The 20,561-nt window shown below is 41.5% G+C and overlaps 1 protein-coding gene across 5 annotated transcripts in view; it reads left to right on the plus strand.

The window, feature by feature from the left end:
• ST7L (suppression of tumorigenicity 7 like) overlaps window positions 1-20,561 on the plus strand; it is a 60,455-nt gene that overhangs the window by 18,764 nt on the left and 21,130 nt on the right. For 3 of the 5 annotated variants that reach the window (XM_075064824.1, XM_075064822.1, XM_075064823.1), the window contains 3 exons: window positions 2,543-2,693; window positions 4,435-4,527; window positions 8,400-8,539. In XM_075064824.1, the coding sequence (XP_074920925.1) occupies window positions 2,543-2,693; window positions 4,435-4,527; window positions 8,400-8,539 (384 nt within the window). Of the gene's footprint in view, window positions 1-2,542; window positions 2,694-4,434; window positions 4,528-8,399; window positions 8,540-20,009; window positions 20,415-20,561 lie in introns of those variants that run through there. The other 2 variants (XM_032802447.2, XM_075064825.1) reach the window with 2 other exon arrangements.

Here is a 20,561-nt window from a genome sequence, read left to right on the forward strand (position 1 = left end):
AGACTTTTATTATTTGCATTACAGTAGCACCTCAGGGCCCCAGTTGAGATTGGGAGCCCATTGTTTGTGCCCTGAAGAGTTTACAGTCTAAACAGACAAAAGGCGGGAGGGGAAATGGGCACAGAGGGGTGAAGTGACTTGCCCAAGGTCACACAGAAGTCCAGTTGCAAAGCTGGGAATAGAACCCAGGTCTTCTGAGTCTCAGTCCATTGTCCTATCTCCTGACCAAAAATGTACATACATAAGGTAGAAGTTCATCTTTCTTGGCATTTAATGAAAGTGGTTGGCTTAGGGGAATAACATCATGCTGTATTACACAGCATTCAAGATTAACACTAAGAAAGGAGAAGGGAAGTGAACAACAGGTATTTTCTTTTCCTTTCATTGCAGTGAGACTTCTTTGAGATGGATCTTATTCTGAAAGTGTGTGTGGGCGGGTCATCTTAGCATATTATTTTGTTTCCCCTTTTAGAGGTGAGGCACTGAGTCAGAGCTATAAATCCAGATCCCTGTCGCATAGTATAATAGGAATGAAATACAGGCACTGAGATGTAACCAGGAGATGATTAGGAAGGGGTGTCTCAATATTGCAAACATAAGTTTGCTTTGAATTGGGTACACTAGTAGCTTTTGGAAATAGACATTTTCAGCATTAGTACCTGGTTTGCTTTTTATTACCTAAAACTAAATGGTTAAATAGGGACTATAAGATGTTAAGTTCGAAAATTTGCAACTGCATTTTTTGTTTGGACAGCACCGTAAATGTGCATGGCATAACACACACAAGGCAAAATACATGATCCCTGCACTCTAGAGCTGACAAACATGTTCAGGCACTATTACATCAAGGCTTCACCATTGCTGCTACATTTTCCTTCCCTTACTCTTTAAGCACTTAATTCAACTGCCAGCTAGTCCCTGCAGAGAGCATGAGGAGTCGTGTCAAAGGTCAGATATTTGAGACCGTTTTCCCACAGCAGCCCTGTGTGAGTGATCCTTTACCGTGTTAAAAAAAAATAAAATAGAAGGGATTAAAAAGGATTAGCAAGAATATTACCCTCCAGAGTGCAGGCCCAAGGCACTAAGAGAAGAACCCAGCCAGGCAGTAAATGTGCTTTATTTGGCCAGAGCACAACCTCTGCTACATTCCTTCAAGAATCTGAATGGGAAAAGTTAAGTCACCAAACTGGATTAGTAAATAATCTCATAGTTTGTGGTATCTGCTGAAATAAATCGGTGAGTTGACTGCATTCTTATACTTTGGGAGGGAGTTAAAGGAATTACCAGCTACACTGATCAAAGATGAGGATTAACTTTGGCCATTATTGAGTGGGACACTGTATACTACGAAAGGACAACTCATAAGCATATATTAGAAAATTGGTGCAATCATTTTAAACTTGTAAAATTTTTTAACATTTCTTAAAAACAAAGTTGAGAATTAAAACAAATTGGCTTATCTTTCTCTGCTGCATTTTAAAAAATAAAAATAAACTGAACATCCTATAAGGTTTTAGAAAAACGTAAAATGTTTGTTTAGAAATTCTGCAATTTTCATAGTGCATATGCTAGTTTTATGCTTGCCGCTTCCCATTCTGAGCATCTAAAATTGGGAGTTCACTGCATGGAAAAAGTCAGTATGTTCTGCCTGTGTATGGGCGCACCATCACTTCTGCCTTCTCCCATCACCTTGTAACCGCAACTGTAATTGTGCCAGCACAACCCAGCTGTGAATTAAGGATGGGATTTTCAAAAAAGTGCTCAGCATTGGTTTAACTGAGCTCCCATTGAAGTCAGTGGAATCAGAGTTAGATCCATGCTTGGTGCTTCTGAAAATACTGTTCTAAACTTTGCAATCAAGGATATACCTGGTAGCCTGGCAGTTAGCATCAGTTTCTAATTTGCACCTGACACTTGGGAACTAACAGAGATTAAACCCTTGAGATTGAAAGTTTTCAGAGGCAAAGGTCTCAAGGTGCGAATCAACCTTGACTTGCAGCAAGCACTTCAGTGTCATATCATTAGCATTGCTTTACAAGGAGTTCTTAACAGAGTTAAAGGTTGACTTCTGGGATACCTGTGCATGAAACACTTGCGCTTAATCAGTCCACTTTCCTTTGGCCTTCATGGAGCACGACCTGATGCAGCATAAAATGTGTGTATATGTGTGTGCGTTTCCCCAGATAAATTACCTTATGTGTTATGATCCAGGAACTACACTCCAGCCACAGAAGTGTTTTATATCTCCACAGTGAAGTAAAATGCAGATCCATTTTGATAGCATATATACTTTTAACATTCTGAGGGTAACATTCTGCTGAGTTTAGCAGCCCAAGCTCCCAATTTTTCCGTGTAAATAAGATCTGGCAAGAATTTATCAGGACTGGGCCCTAAATTGCAGTACCTCCTTAATGCATGAAAGACCTCCATATGCTATGCTCTGATCATTTTGAAAAATTCAGGGAAATCCTTTGGCAGTAACAAGGATTTGGGCATGGCCCCATAACTAAGCATGCTTTCTCTTTCCATTTTCTACTTCTAGTACTTACTAGAAATGAAAAGCTTAATTCTACCTCCAGAGCATATTCTGAAACGAGGGGACAGTGAGGCAGTAGCATATGCTTTCTTCCATCTTCAGCACTGGAAGCGGATAGAAGGGGCCCTTAACCTGCTGCACTGTACATGGGAGGGCAGTAAGTATCTTTTTTTCCCAGTGCAGCTAGCTAATCTTTTTATTCAAATCATTCATAATAGGCCTACTGTAACCAGTGTCTGAACTTCCTTAAGGCAGCCTTGTTCAGTTCAGTTTCAAAGGGAACTCAGTGCTGCTGTTTGGCTTTTTGCTGGAGATGCTTAATTGATGCCACATTACAGGAAGGTAAAGGGATTTACCCAAAGAGATGTAGATAACTACAATCAATAAATACAACTATTTGTATTCATCAGCAGGGCTCCAACGATAGCAGTTCACTGCCATATACAGAACTAACACGTTTTGTGGCCTCCACCAACTTGTTTCCTCCCCACACAAAAGCTCCCCAGTGTGTGTCTGTGCAGGACTGGCGCCAGGCCATTTCGCCGCCCCGTGCGCTGGTCTTGCGGCTGCGGTGGACCTGCCGCAGGCATTCCCGTGGAGGGTCCGCTGGTCCGTGGTTCTGGTGGAGCTGCTGCAGGCATGCCTGCGGCAGGTCCACCCGAGCCGCGGGACCAGCAAACCGTCCGCAGAAATGCCTGCGCGAGGTCCACCGGAGCCGTGAGACCAGCAGACCCTCTGCAGGCACGACTGCAGCAGCTCCACCAGAGCCGCCTGCTGCCGCCCCCCACCTTGGCAAAATACCGCCCCCCCCCAATAATGCTGGCGCCCTAGGCGACTGCCTGAGTCGCCTAAATGAAAGCGTCGGCCCTGTGTCTGTGTCACTGGGCAATGGGAGCCAGTGCCACCAAGCAGCCAGGGTATAAAAAGCCCCACTGAGGCTGCAGACACTCTTACCTAGAGAGGGACCTAGGGCTGAGAACAGCCAGCCCCTGACCTGGGATGGGGTTGTAGGGGAGTAGGTCCTGAACAGTCACCTAGGAAGAGGTCTGTGTTTGCTTAGCCGGAAACAGCTCCTGTGCTTCTGCTGGCTGAATCAATAAGCCAGGAGTGACCCTGGCAGGTCAGGATGAGGAGCAACAGCAGCCCCAACAAGAGCAGAGCAGAACAGACCAATCCGCCCCAGATAAAGACCAAATTGGATTTGTTAATTGCTTGTTTTTCTTTCACTGTTTGGTTAAAATGTGTTTATCTTAATATCTGTTAAGTCTCTCTTTGGAGCTGGACCATACCGGAGAGTGAAGTATCCTCTTTCTTCTCCCCAGAACTGGGGTACAGCACAAGCAGCAGAAGTGCAACTTGGCACACACACACCTGCCATCATGCCTTAACATGCAATTGGCCACCTTATTGGCATTGTCAGCAAGGAGAAATGGAATGTTCCTTGGAGATGAGCTTCCTTCTTACTCCAGGAAGGGCTTGCTCCACGATGGAAACACCTTGGTAGGGGAGTACAAGGGGCATGCTCTGCTGCTTATACTGGAACAGATCTGTAGAATAATAGGGCTCTTCCGTCTCTAATGTTGCTGTCAATCTTCTCTCTCATCTGTATTTGTACAGCACCCAGCACAATGGGGCCCCAGTCCTAATAGTAAAAATTTATATTGTGGTAGGACCCCATCCAGACTGGGGCCTTTGAGTGTCAGCATGGTATGAATTCTTACTAGAGATACGACACCTTTCACCAAATTCACTTCTAAAAGAAAATACAAAATGCAGCTATTTCCAGTCTGTTTTTAAATTTGCTTTCTTCGTGACTGAGATGTTCTTTGTGGTGGAATTTAGGGGGGTTGATTTGTACATAGGTCTAGCATAAGTCTGACTGACGGTCTTGTCCTCAGCATTTAGAATGATCCCGTATCCGTTAGAGAAAGGCCATCTTTTCTATCCCTATCCCAGTTGCACAGAGACAGCAGACAGAGAGCTCTTGCCAAGTAAGTGTTATTTTGTTTCTAATTAATAACTAGAATAAAATATATGTAATAAAATGTCAGTTTGTACTGTACTGTATTGCCATGTATTTACTCTCGTGTCCTTAGCTCATGAACTGCTTGTGACATGGAGGGCTGGTCTACACTGGGGCGGGGGGGATATCGATCTAAGATACGCAACTTCAGCTACGAGAATAGCGTAGCTGAAGTCGACATATCTTAGATTGAATTAAAATTACTTACTTCACTTCCTCAAGGCGCTGGATCGACGGTCACGGCTCCCCCATTGCCTTTCCTTCCGCCGCTTGCACTGCTGGAGTTCAGCAGTTGATGGGAGAGCGATCAGGGATCAATTTATCATGTCTATACTACATGCGATGAATCGATCCCTGATAGATAGATCTCTACCTGCCGATCCGGCAGGTAGTGTAGATGTACCCGGATTCTGCTGTTTGTCTGGTGTATTTGGCCAGATGGAATGCACTTTGCAAATGCAACCTCAGTATAAGTTGTAACCTTGCATCCGAAAGGATCCCAAGGCACTTCACAAATGCAGGGAGGTGGGGAAGAAATATATAATATTACATACTTTCCCACTGAAATGCAGCCATCTTTTGGATGAAATAAACTGTGTAACTGAATAGCAGCACTGCCCAACAGTTTAGTGGGGAGAGTGAGAAATGCCATACCAATTGCAACAGCAAGGGGAATTTAAGCAGATGGACTATAACAACTCTTGGCATCCTTACCAAATTCCAATTTAGTGTACACCTAGACTGAGTGCATGGGATCTTTAATGACCACTGGCTATCAGAAATTAAGTTTTCAATCTCACTTGGATGGAGTCCCCACCAACGGCAAAGCGCACTTCTCTGCTGTCGCTTTAGATCAGGACCAAATTCTAGCAGAGGGTGCCACTAAGAGGTACTGAGTTGCCAGTGAGTGTTACCCTATGTCATGAGGATTTTGTAATAACATCATGTCTGGCGGAAAAAGACTTCCATACCTGGGGCTTCCGCATTCTGTTTCTCAGCTTGGAGGGCAAGAAAACTTGGCTAGTCCCCTGCAATCACTACTACTATTACTACTTATCCTCCTGTTCCTCCTCCTCCTTTCTTTAAATAACCTCCTCCTCCTTTCTTTAAATAACTAAAAGCTGCTTCCTTCATCATTATCTGCAGGTAGATAGATAATCATTCCAGACTCTTGCATTAGAGTACCCAGCAGAACCTTTATATTTATCATCCTTGGTCAACCTGTACTTTGAGAGAACACTTCATTGTTCCATAATTTGATTTGATTGATTGTACAGTCCATGGAATATTTATGATCATACATTGCTGTACATTAGCAATGAGACCTAAGATTTGACACTGAAGAATGAGTCTTCTCCCCTACTTCATTATCCAGGTATTAGCCCACATATATTCTATCTGTAAAGCAACGTGAAAATAAACCACTCACTCTGTCGCTCATTCACTTAGATGATAATGGGGCTCTTGTTTCATCTTACCTGCTGGTGGGATTCTAAATGTGGGCTTCTGGATCTCTGGAAATCTCAGCTTCTTCATGGAATTGTAGGGCTACTGCTAAAGTGTCAGAGGGATACAGATGCAGAAGAGCAAACTTACACGTGTGCTTCTATTACAGAAAGTGAAATGTTAAATTTAAAATGTGTAATTGAAGTCTGCCCCCAGACTGCTTTAAATTATTCATTTCTCACTTATGCAGGATATTGCACAAGGAATTCCTTGGTTAGTGACTAACCCTAAGCTGTAGGCTTTCCAGCATAATTAAACACCAGCACATGCATGTATTTCAACACAATCATTCACGCATTCCTGCTACGTTTTAAATATATGGCTATTCATAAAATAAAGCCATCTTAACATTTTTTATTATGCAGCTTTCTCAAGAAGTCTTGGAATTTTTAAAAAAATCAATTCTTTTAATATATTTAAAATAGAAAGTAAACCAAATTGAGGCTTAAATTGATAAACTTCAAACAGAAAGCTAATTGTCCTAATTGGTAAGGATGCACAGAGAGAGAGCTCTGACCATGCAGAAATCTATTTCACTCTCTTTACATACTTTGGGCCTGATCCTGCATTCCTTGTGCAGTGCTAGTTCTGGGAGCATAAGGAATTTTGTATATTTTTGTTCGTTGCTCTTTTTTTTGCCTTTTCCTGCCTTTCCTACTCTTGCATTCTGGTTGCTTGCTAGTTTTCTATTTGCTCCTCTCTCTAGTTCTTTTTAAAAAAGCACCCCCTTCCAACCTATATATGTCCTTAATACATGGTTACACACCATTCTGTGAGCTGACCATGTCCCAGTTAGATTTTTATGAGGGTGGCTGATGGAAGATGGAGTGTATTGCATGGCATGCTTCGTCATGGGCAGGCCACTGCTTTGTTTGCCCAGTAGAAGAACAGTATGGGTATCCTATTAGTCTGCTGAGCAGCAGGGATGACTAGATGTTAAGGAGGTGAAATGAGAGAGAATCCTAAGGGGAACATGTTTGATTAGGACTTATTTTCTTTTCCTTTGGCGTCGGACCTCACAGAAAGCCTTAGCATTCCACACCATTGTACTTCAGAATCTCAGCTTTCATTCAGCACTATTTTTCTAGCCTCCATGTGTTACAAAGGAAAGGTTGCATCGCATATTGGGTCACATTTGCAGTTATCACTTCCTGAATTTGAAGGCAACCTGAAACCTGGTGACATCTTGATTTAACTCTGTCTTCTTTAAATTTCCTTCTGCAGCCCACTGAAAGCTGAAAACGTGCACAGCCCAAAAGTGAATAACAATTAAAAAAAAAAAAAGAACACTGGCTATTGCACTCACTATACCTATTGTCCATATTTAATTAAATCAAAAGTTCCTTTTTGCTGGGTCTGCTCCAGAATTAAGTCTAGTTTACTGAAGAATAGACAGCACGTTCCATACTTAATTGCAACCCTGCCTGTTCCTTTTATTTAAAAACATTGCAAAACTGTTGGATAAAAAAATCTAGAATTGTCACAGTCCCTAGATGGTGACTACTTTCAGTGTCTTGAGCTGTCTAGTGAAATTATTTTGATTTCTTTGCCCTAAAGTGTAACTAATGGTTGTATACAAAATTTGTAACCCAGTCTTGATGCTGCTTTCTTTAAGATCTGCTTTGTCAATTGCTCTGAAATTTACTGTACTCTGCCAGCTTGCAGTCTTTGGGAACTTTTAACAGACTCTGACCATGTATATTATCTGATTGCTTTCAGAGTTTTTACTTTTTAGACATGGGAATTCTTACGATAGAAAAACATTACATAAAAAGTAGGAAAAAATAGGATGCTTGCCTTTTAAAACGTTGGCATACACTAAAATAACAAGAGTTAGCATTTGTAACTGTTACAAATTCCTTGATTATTTAAATTGGGCCAAGTGTTTTCATTGGAACCTTTGTCTTGATGACATCTTGTGAATTTTATGTTACTTTCTTCTCTTCTGTCGCAACAGTTGATTCAAAAAATTAACCCTGCAATGTTCTTAAAAATAAAGGAGGGAATAAAAGTGGTGGGGGAAGGACAGCTTTAGTGACACCAATAAATAACTTAAGAGCAAAAAACATGTAGTATATGAGAAAATATATCAGGACTAAGCCACTTAAATCTGCTTTGAGCAAATGTCAGGGATTTAGTCTTGTGTTGCACTTAAGCTTTGGGGCCACGTAGATGTCCTTTGGAACTATAAATCTGAAGGTAAAACACTGGCTGCTCTGCAATAATACTCGTTGACATCTTTGTATAATGTAAACTGGTGTGTAATTATGACCTCTTGTAAAACAATCAATGAATATTAAAATGTCAAATAACTTTTCAATATTTCCCTTTCAGCGTTTCATGATGTCTCCGTTTACCCACAGAAGGAGCTTCCTTTCTTCATCCACTTCACGGCAGGGTTGTGTTCCTTTTCGGCAATGCTTGCCGTTCTCACACACCAATTCCCTGAACTCATGGTCATTTTTACTAAAGCTGTAAGTATTGTCTCCAGTCCAGGACTTGCTTAGAGTGTTTGTGAGATATTCAGAAGCTGAGGGCCCTGCCTGTGCAGATGTTTTGAGATGCAGTTAAAATGCATTGTCATGTGCTTCTGAAGTTCCTTGTCATGCAACTATTAAACTTGATTCTTCACTTGGACTCAGAGTTCCTCATTTTGTAAAGAATAGTATTTTTATATTATAAAGCTGGTTTCTGCATATCAATCTTAGTAGATAATCAGTCCTGTTTACCAACTTAGGAACAACGGAGCCCTCTCTTTCTCCCTTGGCTGGAAGGGCTGTGGAAAAGAATTTGGTTTGTGGATTTGACCTATGTGTCGCAGACATAGCTTCTGATGTTCAGTTTAAATTGAATTATTGGAAGCAAAAGCTTCTGAATTTTGAGTTAAGGGCTCTTCAGTAACTAATAGGTTAAAACCAAAGCCATGGGAACATTTAGATTGTAAGCTCTGTGAGGCAAGGACTTTGTTTATAGCTGCATCTTGTACCATGCTGAGGGCATTGTCTGTGCTTAACAGAAAAAATTTTGCACACACCCTCTCAACCTGTTTAACCTCCTCCTCCTACCTCATTGCTGCTTGATGCTGCTTTTCATTCTGCAAAATGCTGGATAGTGACCGTCCAAAGACACTTCAGTAGTGACAGTAAGTGCTGAAAAACATCTCCAAAACACTTTAATTGCATCAGATAAAGTTGGAAAGCAAATAAGTGAATCCCCAGAAAACCTACTAATAAAATAGCACTTTTTTTCACATATGCATCTCATTTCTCTCTTGTGCCTTTTCCCTCTTCTTTGCCTTTAAAGATCTGGGAGGCCAAACTGTACATGAAGGGTGTTAATTATGTTACTTATTATGCTTCTGGAAAGTGCTCAGATACTCTGGTGATGAGCATGGTATAAGACCTATTTATAATAGAGGGCGAGTGGTCTAGTTAGGGTGACCAGACAGCAAAGTGTGAAAAATCAAGACAGGGAGTGGGAGGTAATAGGAGCCTATACAAGAAAAAGCCCCAAATATCAGGACTGTCCCTGTAAAATCGGGACATCTGGTCACCCTAGGTCTAGTGGATAGGGCAGTGGCCTGGGACTCAGGAGACCTGGCTTCTGTTCCAGCTCTTCTACTGATCATCTGGGTGACTGTGGGCAAGTCCCTTTATCTCACTGTGCCTCTGTTTTCTCTGCTGCTGTTTTTGTCAGTTTAGACTGGATGGTTTTCAGGGTGGGGCTGTGTCTTCCTATGTGCTTGTACCCTGCTCAGTGTAGAGGCTCCCCAGTTTCAGTTGGGACCTGTAGGCACTACGAGCAGGCAGTATTAAAGTCACTCGGTAGTCAGTGGAACTGGTCTCCCTGGAGCGCCTCTTCATCAATTGCATTGTGTTAAACCACTGCTACTGTGAGCCTGGGAGGCAGAGTTTACATCCAGCCAGAGCAGTGTTGTCTTCCTGTTCAGACAGAGTTCTTTTTAAATGTGCAACAGACAGTGCAAGGGGATTTTGCGGAAATACCCAATGGAGTATTACACTGTGCTATGACTTTCCTGATGGCCATGCAGTCAGTCCCTAGTGGGAGGGCTGGGAAATACCCCATAGCACTGTGCACCTTTTGGCTAATGTGGAAGAGTCACTGCTAGGCTCCATGAGGAGCTGCACAAAAGATTCCAGGGACAGGGTGGAGTGAAATGGGAGTACCCTACATAGATAACTTCCATACAGGCTTCCACTAGCCCCTCATGGAGAAATGAGCCATGAGCTGGGATTTGCATTGGTATGGTGCCCGCAGCAACCACTTGGGTAGCTTGAAAAAAGCCTGTAAGGTACGTATGGTAAGGGGGCAGGGGGTTAGGCTGGAGAACAAAACCAATGTTCTCAGAGTCCTTTGATACCAATGGAAAAGCTTGTTGGGCATGCACAGCGATGAGTCTAAATGCAGCAGTTTCATTTCCATAGTGGGAATGGCATACAGCATTTTCTAAGATGTTGGAGTGCAAAAGTCACCTTATACATTCAGAGCTTCTTTTGTTAAACTCTTGTGACTTAAAACACGTAAATTGATTTTTCAAATTGTGTTAAGCAAAAACAATTGGAACTTTGCACATTGTTCAGTTAGGACCTTTCATACTAAATTTAAGGCAGAGATTTTTTAAACGGCTGAGTTGTTAATGCATGAAATTAGGAGGGTTCTAATGGAAATTGCAGTGGAACGATTCTCCTATATAGAGCAGTGCAATTGCTGTCATAAAGCTAATGGTAAGTTCCTGACCCAGGTATCCCAGTACATTCAAACGTTAGTAAGTCAGCTACTACAATAAATTGACTTCTTTCCTGCTAAGCTCTGTTTGTTTTGTTACCTCATTTCCTTCCCTTACACTGTTTGTCTCATCCACTTGTTGCATCTCATCTGACACTTAAATTGTAAGCTCTTTGCAACAGGGACTGTTGTCTTTGCTTCTTGATTGCAATACGTGTACTGCAGTGGGGCCCTGACCATTGATTGATTGGGTTTCCTAGGTGTTATATCATAGAAATCAATGAGATAAAGCCTAAAAATTGGTTCCTATGTACTACTCTTTCTGTTGATTTAAAAATTATTTTAACACTTTTTCTGTGAACTTTGTTACTACATGGTCTGAGTGCTAAGATACTGTGATGATACGTGGCTAAATGTTAACCAAAGCTATGTGAACTTGGCACTTACACAGTTGTTGTCTTCTAACATGTTCATATTGTAGTGTAGTGCAAAACTTTTGGCTTGCATTGGTGAAAGTGAAGTTCTAAACCAGGGGTAGGCAACCCATGGTATGCGTGCCAACGGCGGCGCGCGAGCTGATTTTCAGTGGTACTCGCACTGACTGGGTCCTGGCCACCGGTCCGGGGGGCTCTGCATTTTAATTTAATTTTAAATGAAGCTTCCTAAACATTTAAAAAATCTTATTTACTTTACATACAACAATAGTTTAGTTATATATAATAGATTTGTAGAAAGAGACCTTCTAAAAACATTTAAATCTATTACTGGCATGTGAAATCTTAAATTAGAGTGAATAAATGAAGACTCGGCACAGCACTTCTGAAAGGTTGCCAACCCCTGTTCTAAACCCTTTCTCAGGAAGAGGCACTGCTCATGAGTCACCTTGTCCTGCTTTGTAAGGAACTAATTTATGAAAAAGGCTTTTTGAAGTTGGGGTAAAACCAATAGTCAACTTGGACAAAGAAACTGAGTGATTAAAACATAGCTGTTGTATTCACTTGTTCTCTTATTGGGGCAGTGGAGCATTTCAGCCCCAGGGAAACTTCCCCACCAAGCACTGCATTGAAGATAGATTTTATTTTCATAAAATTTTACAGTGTGTGAGCTGCAAAAAATAAATTGGAAATTCTGAAAAGTGAGAGTGAAAAGGCAGATTGGAAGCCAGAGCAAAAGAGTCTCAGAATGAGACTGACGAGGACATAGAGGTGAATTACTTTGCTTCCAAGCCAGCTGTTAATTAACTGCCATTTGCATTTTAGAAACTAAAGCAATTGGATACAAGACATTCTGTTTCCAGTTACTAGGTGGGAAGTTGAATGAACCTTACAATATGGTTAACTCATTCTGTTTCAAGGAAGCACCATGTTCTGCTAGTACGAGCTTCAGGATGGAAGTTGGATGTAGGCTTTGATCCTGATTTACTGTGCTCAGCCTCCTTGTGAAATGGGGATTTTTGCCTATCTTCTGTAAAGTGCTGTGAGGCACTTAGAAATGTGTTACATAGAGAGAGAGAATCTTGCATGTCTCATGGAGAACTGATTCTTCCCACCCACACCTTTTGTTTCTCTTCATGGTTTCTCTCCCCTGCCAGCCCCATATAAGGTTGCACATAGTGGTAACCTTCCTTCTGGCTCTCAAAAATTGGTTATGCGCTCTAGAAAAGAGGGAAAGCTACAGAGTTATACAAATTGCTTGCCACTCTGCTTATCCCTCAAATAAAAATAATCAGAAAAGCAAAACCACATTGCAATATGCTTGCCCTCATGTCTTTCATGTGGTAGCCTGGCGCACTAACCACAGAGCCACTGACAACACATTCAGTCATTATTCTGGAACTAAAAAAACCTTGAATAACTTGAGAATGAGAGTGTGTCAGGCTTCCTGCTGTTGAGCAGGTCAGGTAATGAGACAGATGGAACAAAAATGCTAACTTATTTTAAAGTGCAAGGTTCTCATGAAATCCTTGTTTTGCTGGCATTTCTGCTCGGTGGTGTCCAAGCCATGCAGGTCTGAAAGCAGGGCCCCATTCTGTTAATCTTTATGTGGGAAAATGTAGTTGGACATGCCAATGACAAATTTCTCTGCTGCTCGTAATTGGTTGGCTTCATGGCAACCGGGGTCTAACTATTTGCTTGATTAATTCTTTAAGGTCTGCATTAGCAAAGTTGTATGATTTCCAAAGAGATACAAGGTCAAATGTTATACTAACAAAGACTCGCTTCGGGAAGTTCTCTCAGCCGAGTTTGTTCAACCAAAAAAAAAAAATCTGTGTGCATTACGTTCACTTTGCATAACAGGCAATTTGCATGTCAAGTGTAATGCTGGTGAATGTGGGCAAAAGCACTAGCCTGGCTTGTTCATTGGGCAGTGCTTTAAATTGCACTTATTTTTCACGGGAAGGGATGGTTTTCTAGTCCCTATTCAATTGAAAAGATGGATGAGAAGTGTGCATGCCTCTGTGCCTCTCCCAGCAGGATCCCAACAGACAACCTCCACAGAAAGTACAGAAATGGTTGTCCTGACTTGCATTATCCCTGGATGTGTTCTTTTCCCTGACTGGGTGCAATAATAGTTCTGAAAGCGCCATTCAGAACAGGTGCTTCATATTGACTGCAACTAGTTATCCATATCCAGTATGTAGAAAAGCTTCCTTTTGAGGTAGAATTCCTAGTGGTTAGAGAGTAGCAGCCATGTTAGTCTGTATCTGCAAAAAGAACACGAGTACTTGTGGTACCATAGAGTAACACATTTGTTTGAGCATAAGCTTTCGTGGGCTACAGCCCACTTCTTCACATGCACAGAATGGAACATATATATCTCTTCAATATATGTTCCATTCTGTGCATCCGAAGAAGTGGGCTGTAGCCCACGAAAGCTTATGCTCAAATAAATTTGTTAGTCTCTAAAGTGCCACAAGTACTCCTGTTCTTTTAGTGGTTAGAGCGTAAACTGGGAGTCTGAAAACCTGCCTTTGAATCCTGACTCTGCCACAGCTTTGCTCTTTGACCCTAGGACAGTCCCTTCAAAATGGTCTCATTTTCCCCATCAGTAAAGTGGGGTTCTGAGACTTTAAGAACGTATGTAATTAATAATAAACTCTTACTGTTTTCTATGATTTTTCTTGCATTGAAATGTAAGGAAAATGCTAATTTTGGTGCACTCCAATGTTCTAGCTAGTGAAGAGGCAAACAGTAGAATGTCTGCCTAGCTAAGACACAACTTGGTATCTTCAGGTACCAATTGAATCAGAAATACGGTCAGATTTCCTTAAATTTCAGCGAGAAGGCAGTGCCTCACATAAATTTGGGTGGTCTGTCAGATGCTAGCAAGAATGCCATATATTTGTATGTAATTGGAACTCACACCTAGAAAACTGGCACCCAATTGCATCAGTTTAAAAAGAGATGTTGAGGTCTGCTTGAATATATTTTAATTTTCATGCCCTCACTTTTAATCTAATTTAACTTGATTCGTACATCCTGAATTTGGAGATGTCCCTTTTGAAAAATGTAGGTTGTGAAGTGGCAGAGAGCTGCCGAGGGACCTGTAGGGGAAAAGGCTTGGTTTTGCCACATAGTAGTGTTTTAGTTTTGATAGCAGCAAGGTAGAAATGTGTTTTTGTTTTGTTTTTTGTAGTGAGCAACATAAAACTTGTCAGCTCTACAGCAGCCTACTAAAGTTAATATCAGGGATACAAAGCATATAACTACTGGTTTTCTGGTATTTAAAAAAACAGGATTATCACTATAAACTTTATTCATACTCCAAGTGGTTAAAATTTCTTTATTCCTAAGCATAAGTGTGTCACTATACTGTGAATATTACTTGTCTTATTTTTATACCTTCTTAAAGATCTAAAGGCCTTAAATTTATCCCTTTGAAATGGAAAAATCCTAATTCCAGGTAAATCATAATACTTTTATGCATTTGTTTTTATTACATAGTTCAGGATTTTTTCTATAATGGAAATTTTGAATGGTTTGATCATAATGAAGTATGATGCCAAGGATGGGTTTATAGGAAATCCAAGACACACAAGTGTGCACTTGGTGGGTGCAGTAGAATGGTATTTGTAATACCTGGATTTTTCATTATTAAGCTCTAGGTGAATGTAAACTCTAATGTCGTTTCTTATATCGTAATTCATTGAGTAGATTATTTTAATCAAACCATTGTTTTCAGCTGTTTGACTCTGTATTGTTAATTATATGCTTCAGAAAAGCCCAAATGTTAATACTTTTTTAAATTGAGTTGAGTAGTCCTGATTTACATATTTTCAAAGTTTAGTGCTTGAATTTAGTGTCTTGCCGACATGCTTAGGATCTAACTGATCGCCATATTTAGGACTGAGAAGGAATTTTCCCTGAGGTCAGATTGGCAGAGACACTGGAGGGCTTTCACCTTCCTCTGCAGCATGAGGCATGGGTCACATGCTGGTATGAATGAAAGTGAAATGGTGGATTCTCTGGCCTGTTCTACACTACGCGTTTAAATCGATTTAACGCTGTACCCGTCCACACTGCAACACCCTTTATATCGATATAAAGGGCTCTTTAAATCGATTCCTGTACTCCACCCTGACGAGAGGAGTAGCGCTAAATTCGATATTAACATATCGGATTACGGTTAGTGTGGACGGAAATCGACGTTATTGGCCTCCGGGCGGTATCCCACAGTGCACCACTGACCGCTCTGGACAGCAATCTGAACTCGGATGCAGCGGGCAGGTAAACAGGAAAAGCCCCGCCCGCGACGTTTGGAATTACATTTCCTGTTTGCCCAGGTGGAGCTTGTATCAGCCACGGCTGGCGATGCAGTCTCAAATCCAAAAAGAGCTCCAGCATGGACCGTACGGGAGATACTAGATCTGATCGCTGTATGGGAGACAAATCTGTTGTATCAGAGCTCCGTTACAGAACACGAAATGCCAAAGCGTTTGAAAAAAAATCCCCAGGATACACAGCGTGCGTGACAAGCGTAACGGGAAGCCAGAGACTCAAATGGAACGCTGCATGGATGGGAGGGGGTACTGAGGACTCCAGCTATCCCACAGTCCACAGCAGTCTCTGAAAAGTAAATTTTGCATTCTTGGCTGAGCTCCAATGTCTGTAGGTTCAAACACAGTGTCTGGCGTGGGTTCAGGGAATAGCTCCTCAGTTCCCCCCCCCCAACCATGTGAAAGAAAGGGAAAGAAATCATTTCGTTTGACTTCTTCAATGTTCACCCTATGTGTTACTGAATGCTGGCTGGTTAGACGCGATGCTACCGAAGCAGTGTAGAGCAGTATCTGCTCCTGCTCCTCCTCCCCAGGGTAGACGGTACAATATGACTGGTATATCCGTCGTCGCCATCAGCCCGTGAGTGCTCCTTGCTGCGCTTAGGTGAGGCTGGGCCGGGGGGCACCTGGTAATACATGGAATGACTTCCCAGTTACTCCCAGTGGACTGGTACAGAACGGCTGGTAACCGTCTTCATCATAGCAACTGGGGGCTGAGCTTCATCAGGCTCCCTCCTTTCCTGCTGTATTAGAAAAGATTCTGTACTGCCTGACTGTCATAGCCGCGGGAGCTGCTTCTCCCTCATTTTATCTCACTAACAAGTCTCTGTTTCTGTATTCCTGCATTCTTTATAACTTCATGACACAAATGGGGGGTGTGACACTGGCCATGGTAAGGCCAGGAAGGTTGGGGGGAGCGGTGAGCAAAGGTGGGGTTGATTTGAAGGGCACCCCTGTGAATACTGACAACGGATGCAAGACTGTTGCTCTGATTACACTTCGTGCCTCTAATACACTTGCCCCTTATTCTAGTGGGACTATGACTCTATTTTTAGAAACCATAAGGGAGGATTGACTCAGTCCAGAGTGAGTCAATCCCAATTTGCCTTTTGCGTTGCGCCAATCCGGCCGAGTTTCAGCAGGGGAACTCATGATAGCAGCGGATCAGTGACAGAGGAGGGAGAGATAACCATCATCTCATTGCCAGTTTCTCCGCAAGTCGACGGTACAGATTGACGCGGTAACGCATCTCGCTATCATTGCAAAGCAAGTGAATGCTGCTCTGGTTGCGCTGGAGTATCGCCTCTCTGTCCGCGGCATCCAGTTACACATTACGTGTCGGAAAAAAAAAAGGTGAACGTGCTTATGGCATCTGCTCAGGGCAATCCAGGAAAAACAAGCGCGAAAGGATTGTCAGCTGATGTTTTCCCGGAGGAAGGAATGACTTGAACGAATTTACCTAGAACTACGACGCGACAATACATTGACTCTAACCCAGAATTCCCAAGGGCGGGGAGCAGGGGAGACTGCGGGAACTATGGGATAGCTACGGAAGAGCTACCCACAATGCAACGCTTCAGAAATCGACGTTAACCTCGGACCATGGATGCACAACGCTGAATTACTGTGCCTAGTGTGGCCGCATGAAATCGAATTTATAATATCAGTTTTATAAAACCGATTTTAGCTAATTCGATATTATCCCATACTGTAGACGTGGCCTCTGTAACTCGAAGCTTTTACATCTCAATTGAAGACTTCGGTAAGTCAGCCAGAGCCTAAGGGCCTATTTCAGAAGCAGGGTTCTGTTGCCTGCAGTGTACAGGAGCTCAGACTAGATGATTATCATGATCCCTTCTGGCTTTAAAGTCTGATAATTGGGCCTTCAAAAGTATGAATGCACTTGTACAAGCAAAGTTTCCCAACTCTTTAATGTGTGCAGTCTTACATATACTTAGGCTTGGAATGGGATAAGGTTTTTGTTAGTAAACATCAGTACACATCGATTTCATTGTACACACACAAACCAACAAAAAATATTTCTATCAATAATCAACATTTCAGATAGGTAATGTAAGAAAAATGCTGCTTGAAAACTTCTAAGTTTGATTTAAGGGTATTTATTTGGTATATTTTGACATGATGTTGATAATTTGTGTTTTATGGTTATAAACCTTTAACGTTTTGAATCTCAGTGGCTGCTGTCATTAAATAATTGTCTGACCTCCCATAATTTCCTGCAACTGTGAAATTGTGAATAGACAAAAACAGTGTTTTACAATAAACATCAGTATTCTCCATTGAAATGTTAAAAAATTGAAATTGAATTGTGCCAAGCCAACACATACTCCAGAGTTCTACAATAGCTGCCATCAATCTGTATCAGATAGTGATTTTATTCAAGGTAAATTATTTTGTTTTCAAGGTAAAGCATCTTATCTGGATGTCTGTCATTTTAATTTATCCTACTTTATCATATTAACTATATTCCAGGATATCCTGCTGGAATTTGCCCCTATTAGTTTCTCATATGTGTTTGGCAATATAACAGTAATGTCCAGAGTCTCCAGACAGAACACAGCCCCACTATGCTGAGTATGGCACAAACCCATTGTAAGGCAGCCCCTGCCTTGCAGAGCTTGTAATAAAATAATTGCTCAATAATGTAAGAAAGAAAAAGACTTCCCCAAAACAAAGAAAGGGTCTTTGGGGATTTGTTTTAAATATATCACCTAGCCAGTCTCTGATGGGATTAGGAAGAAACTTTCTCTGTGGACAGGTTATTCCAGAGCTGCCTGCTGGAGGATTAGTTGCTGCTGTCTCCAAAGCAGCTGGTACTTCCGCTGTTGGAAGCAGGACACTGGACCATTGCTCTGATCCAGTGTGGCATGTCCTGTGTTTTTGTGACAATCTGCTTTACTCTATGAACAAATCTCCTACCATTTTCTGAAGGCTCATTAAGTGAAATTGGAGAATTAACTTTTTACCCAGCTGCTGAACTTTTCATATTTATAAACACTTGAGGCTTTTGCTTATCTAAGAGAAAATGTGCATAGTTTGAAGATGTGCAGTTCCCTGCCAATATGTAATGATAATAGTTCTACACTTCATATAAAAAAATCCTAATGTTTCCTGTCACAAGCTGTGTGTGTCGATGCCAAGGACAAAGGTTTCTTGCGTTGCTAATCTACATCTTAATTCATGGCTTTAATGTGAAGATGCTGCATTAAATGGGGAAAAAAGTCTTAGTGGTTTATAGAATATGAACTATATCTGTGAGCACTGTCTATTTATTAGATTGTATTTATACTATTGAATCGATGGTCTAAGCATTTCTTGCCTAGAAAACTAAGGAAATGTATCGCATTCCTCTCCCAGCCTCCCTGATCAACATCAAGGGGGTAGAACTTAATGAAGCAGCAGAAAGATTCCGAGCAAAGAGAAACTCCTTCCTAAATCATTCTGTTGTGCCTAGGTGTTGTGGCTCTTTTGGGGTGCAAGTTCCCCCAGAGTTCTGGCATCCAGATGATAGGCAACCTATGGCACAGGCAGCACGCGAGCTGATTTTCAGTGGCACTCACACTGCCTGGGTCCTGGCTACCAGTCCGGGGGGCTGTGCATTTTAATTTAATTTTAAATGAAGCTTCTTAAACATTTTGAAACCTTATTCACTTTACATACAACAATAGTTTAGTTATATACTATAGACTTCTAGAAAGAGACCTTCTAAAAAGGTTAAAATGTATTACTGGCACGCAAAACCTTAAATTAGAGTGAATAAATGAAGACTCAGCACAGCACTTCTGAAAGGTTGCCGACCCGTGATCTAAGCACCATGGGGTGAGTTAAATTGAGTTTCAGCTCCTCCTCTGAGTTCTCTTGATTTTTGTAGATTTGTCAGACCCTCCAATATAGGATAATTTTTTTAAAGTGATAGTTAATCTTGGATGAGTTTATGTGCACACATGCTGTACAGTGTTATCACATTCCTTGTTGGGGCTATACTGTGGCTGAGTGTCATACAAGCGAACATTAAGGTGCAATTAGAGCAAAGGACTGGAGGCTGGGATCTGCTAGGTTTTATCCCCGGCTCTGTCATTGTCCCATCAACTTCAAACAAGTCACTTAACCTCTGCCTCAGTTTGCCCATCTCTAAAATGGGAATAAGACCTCCTGTGTCACAGAAGTGTTGAGGTTTAATGTTTTGTGACATGCACTGAGATTGAGATAAGTGTGTGTAAGTGTAAACCACTATTAGTATTAAATTTCTACTTCATGGTGGCAGTACAGCAGCAAGGATAATGTAGCCTGTTTTTGATCTGAAGAAAGATGTGGGATTTCTCCATTCGTACTCCAGTGATGCAAGATATCCCACTGCTTTTTAACTCAAGCACAAACTTTTTCTGTTTTGTTTCTTCTAGTTCTTTGGGATGCTTCTTTCACCCTTCAATTTCATTATGGAAAAGATTAAGCACTTCATGCCATCCAGTCTCTGGCATCAGCTGACCCAAATTTGACAGGAATGTGTTTTGCACAGTAATGAGTCCCGATGTTCTCAGGAACTTTATCACCAGCTCTCGTTGGGCAATGGAGCACTTACCTGGCAGCTAGAGCAGCGAAAAGAAGATAAGCTGCATTACTTAAACTGTTTTCTATCTTGTTAATGGTGCTTAAAGTAACCAAATCCCTTGTTTGGCCTTAGGATCTGTAATCATTTAAGAAAACATTTTTGTTGAACAATAACTTGTTTGCTCCCTGAACCAGATGTACAAGTCGAGGCTACTACTTTCTCTGTACTAAATTTCAGAACGCAATAAATCAGGTAGATGTTTTCAGTGTTGGCATTTCATCCTGAACTGCAAATAGTGATACCTTCACTAGCCAACCTCCCTGGTTTAAGTATTCCTAAAGGACTGAGTACAGTTCTGCACTCTCTTTATTAGAAGACCCCTTTTGTAAGTAGCTGAATTTGT

The sequence above is a fragment of the Chelonoidis abingdonii genome, chromosome 4, assembly GCF_003597395.2.
Source record: "Chelonoidis abingdonii isolate Lonesome George chromosome 4, CheloAbing_2.0, whole genome shotgun sequence".
In the NCBI taxonomy this organism is placed as follows: domain Eukaryota; kingdom Metazoa; phylum Chordata; order Testudines; family Testudinidae; genus Chelonoidis; species Chelonoidis abingdonii.